The sequence below is a fragment of the Erinaceus europaeus genome, chromosome 8 (assembly GCF_950295315.1).
Source record: "Erinaceus europaeus chromosome 8, mEriEur2.1, whole genome shotgun sequence".
Taxonomy (NCBI): domain Eukaryota; kingdom Metazoa; phylum Chordata; class Mammalia; order Eulipotyphla; family Erinaceidae; genus Erinaceus; species Erinaceus europaeus.
Window position 1 is genome coordinate 124734155 of NC_080169.1, and position 2929 is coordinate 124737083.

General features: G+C 55.5%; 1 protein-coding gene across 1 annotated transcript in view; it reads right to left on the bottom strand.

Moving 5' to 3' along the window:
• The window catches only part of LOC103125513 (dipeptidyl aminopeptidase-like protein 6), a 27092-nt gene extending 25439 nt beyond the window's left edge, over positions 1-1653 (bottom strand). The window contains exon 1 of the mRNA XM_060195683.1: positions 1587-1653. Coding sequence (XP_060051666.1) covers positions 1587-1653 — 67 coding nt within the window. The remainder of the gene's footprint in view (positions 1-1586) is intronic.
• Positions 1654-2929: the final 1276 nt, after the last annotated feature.

The window sequence follows — 2929 nt, forward strand, 5'->3', positions numbered from 1 at the left end:
AGGAGAAGGTGGAGGGGAAGGAGAAGGAGGAGATGGAGGTGGAGAAGGAGGAGAAAGAGGAGGAGGAGGAGGAGGAAGAGTGAAGGAGGAGGAGGAGGAGGAGGAGGGGAAGGAGGAGGGGAAGGAGAAGGGGGATTAGGAAGAGGATGAGGGAGGAAGAGGAAGAGAAGGAGGAGGAGCAGGAGGAGGAAGAGGGGCGGTGGGCTAACCAGGGCAGTTCCTCCCAGCCTGAGGATTTTTGGCTCTTTAAATATCTAGTGATACACTGGGGAGGGCAGCAGTGCATCACCGGGCACGTGGGGTGCGGAGCTCGGACCCCGGGCGAGTCCTGTGCCAGGCAGTGGGGGTGCGGGCTTGCACGGGGGGGGGGGGGGGGGGGCCCTCCCCAGCTGACTCTGCGCTCCCTGAGGTGGGGCCTGCCCGGCCTCCCTTCACTGTCACGGGGAGGCTGGTTTGGGGACAACTGTCTGGAAGATGCCGGCTCCCCCTCCCGTGCCCCCTCCACGGCAGCCCCCATGGCCGCAGATCTGGCTAGGTGCCGCCCGCCCGCTTGGCCTCCCAGGGAAGGGCCAGAGGCCGCATGGGGGGGGGGCTGCCCCGTCCCACTGTGAGCTCCCCCCCCCCCCCCCGGCCCGTGTCCGTCGGGGACTGTTTTCTGTCTGCTGGGCAGACTCGGGCCGCACGGCCTGGTGGGAGAGGGTCAGCGCCCAGCGCAGTGCACAACCAAAGAAGAGAGCAGAGCAGGAAGCACTAACACAGCCCTGGGTTTGAGCCCGGCGCCCGAGGATACGTAACTGACAGGCCTACGCAGCTACAAGGGGTCCAAGCCCAGGGTCTCCCATGGGGTGACATGGAGGCCGTGCACAGTGAGGGCTGTCACCTCAGGCGGTCACAGCTCTAACAGGAATATGGATGTGGAGGGTGGTGTGAGTACAGGGAGACACAGACAGGCAGACATGCAGATAGGTGGCAGATGGAGGGGGCAGATAGACAGGTGAATAGCGGTTGGTAGGCAGGTAAATCAGTAGGTGTGAGGTAGGTGGGTAGATTATAGATGCCAGACAGGTGACAGATGGTGGATAGATAGTGGATGGATGGAGGGATGGTAGATACAGATGACAGATAGATAGACAGATACATAGATACACAGATAGATGGATGGATGGATACATAGGTAGATGGATGGATGGGATGGATGGACTGACGGTGGATGGACGTTGGATGGATGGATGTCAAGTAGATAAGTGTTGGGTAGAGAGGTGATAGATGCTGGATGGATGGATGGATGGACAGGTAAATGATGGGTGAACGTCAGGTAGACAGGTGCTGGGAAGCTAAGTGACAAAGATGTCGGTGGACAGGTACTAGGTCGGTGGCCTTCACACTGACGTCACAGTGTCACAGACAGACCTTCCTGGCTTGCCAGAGCAGCCCACAAGTGTTTCCCTCGGCCCCCAGCCTTCTTGCAGGACCACAGAGCAGGGTCCCTCCTGCCATGTGTCCCTCCACGTCCGCCAGCCGCGGGGAGAGAGTACAGCTGTGAAGGTGGGCTGCAGAGACCCTCTGAGACCTCTGCTCCCCTGCACCGGGTCTCCGGGCGCTGCACCGATGCCACTCCCACCGCCGGGCACCAGCTGAGCCCGTGTTCTCCATGTCCCGACACACGTGTGTGGTGCAGACGCTCTCGCGGGATGAGGAGAAGTCCCAAGTGGTCCTGGCACGTTTCCCCACAAGTTTACACTGACTCTCTGTGTCTGTGGAGGAGAGAGCTGGTCAGGTCCTTCCGCACTTCTGAAATGGTCTCCAGCCCACCGTTCCTTGTGTGCTGTGGTGCCCGATACCCAGGGACTAGAGTACTGAAGATCCTTGCATATGAAATACTGAGGGGGCCGGGCGTTAGCACACTGCATGAAGTGCACATAGTGCAAAGCGCAAAGACCCCAGTTCAAGCCCCCGGCTCCCCACCTGCAGGGGAGTCGCTTCACAGGCGGTGAAGCAGGTCTGCAGGTGTCTTTCTTTCTCTCCCCCTCTCTGTCTTCCCCTCCTCTCTCCATTTCTCTCTGTCCTGTCCAACAACAACAACAGCAATAACAACAACAACAATGGAAGAAACATGGCCTCAGGAGCAGTGAATTCATAGTGCAGGCACCGAGCCCCAGCGAGAATCCTGGAGATGAAAGAAAGAAAGAAAGAAAGAAAGAAAGAAAGAAAGAAAGAAAGAAAAGGAAAAACTACTAAGGGTCAGGGTCAGGGTGATAACACAGTGGTTCTGCAAATGACTGTTCCTCCAGAGGCTCTGAAGTCCCTGGATTCCATCCCCAGCACCAGCAGCCAGAGCTCATCAGGGCTCTAGGGAAATGATGATGATGGTTCTGCAAACTGACTCTCCTGTTTGAGGCTCTGGGGTCCCAGGTTCAGTCCCCAGCACCACCATCAGCCAGAGCTCAACAAGGCTGTGGTCTATTTTTCTCTCCCTCTTTCTCTATCTCTCATTCAAACAAACTAGAGAGAACATTTTCTGGAAATGGCTGCACGTTGAATATATCCAATTTTTGAACATAGACGAACAGCACAGCTAACTTGTAAGAGTCACTGCAAACCAGCACGTCATGCCTGTGAGAATGTCACACATCAGAAAGGACAGTAACAGCAAATGCTGGAGAGGCTGTGGGGACAGAGGACCCTTCTCACTGCTGGTGGGAATGTCAGTGGGTCCAGCCCCTGTGCAGAGCAGTCTGGAGACTCTCAGAAGGCTGGAAGTGACCTATTCTATCTCATAACATATTTTTATGTTTTTTCCTGCAATTTAATTATAGCCTCTTTGTTTTTTAATAAAGGATTTATTTTTATTTATTTATTTTTTATCAGAGTGCTCACTGTTCAGCTCTGGCTGATAGTGTTGGCAGGGGATTGAATCTGGGATTTTGGA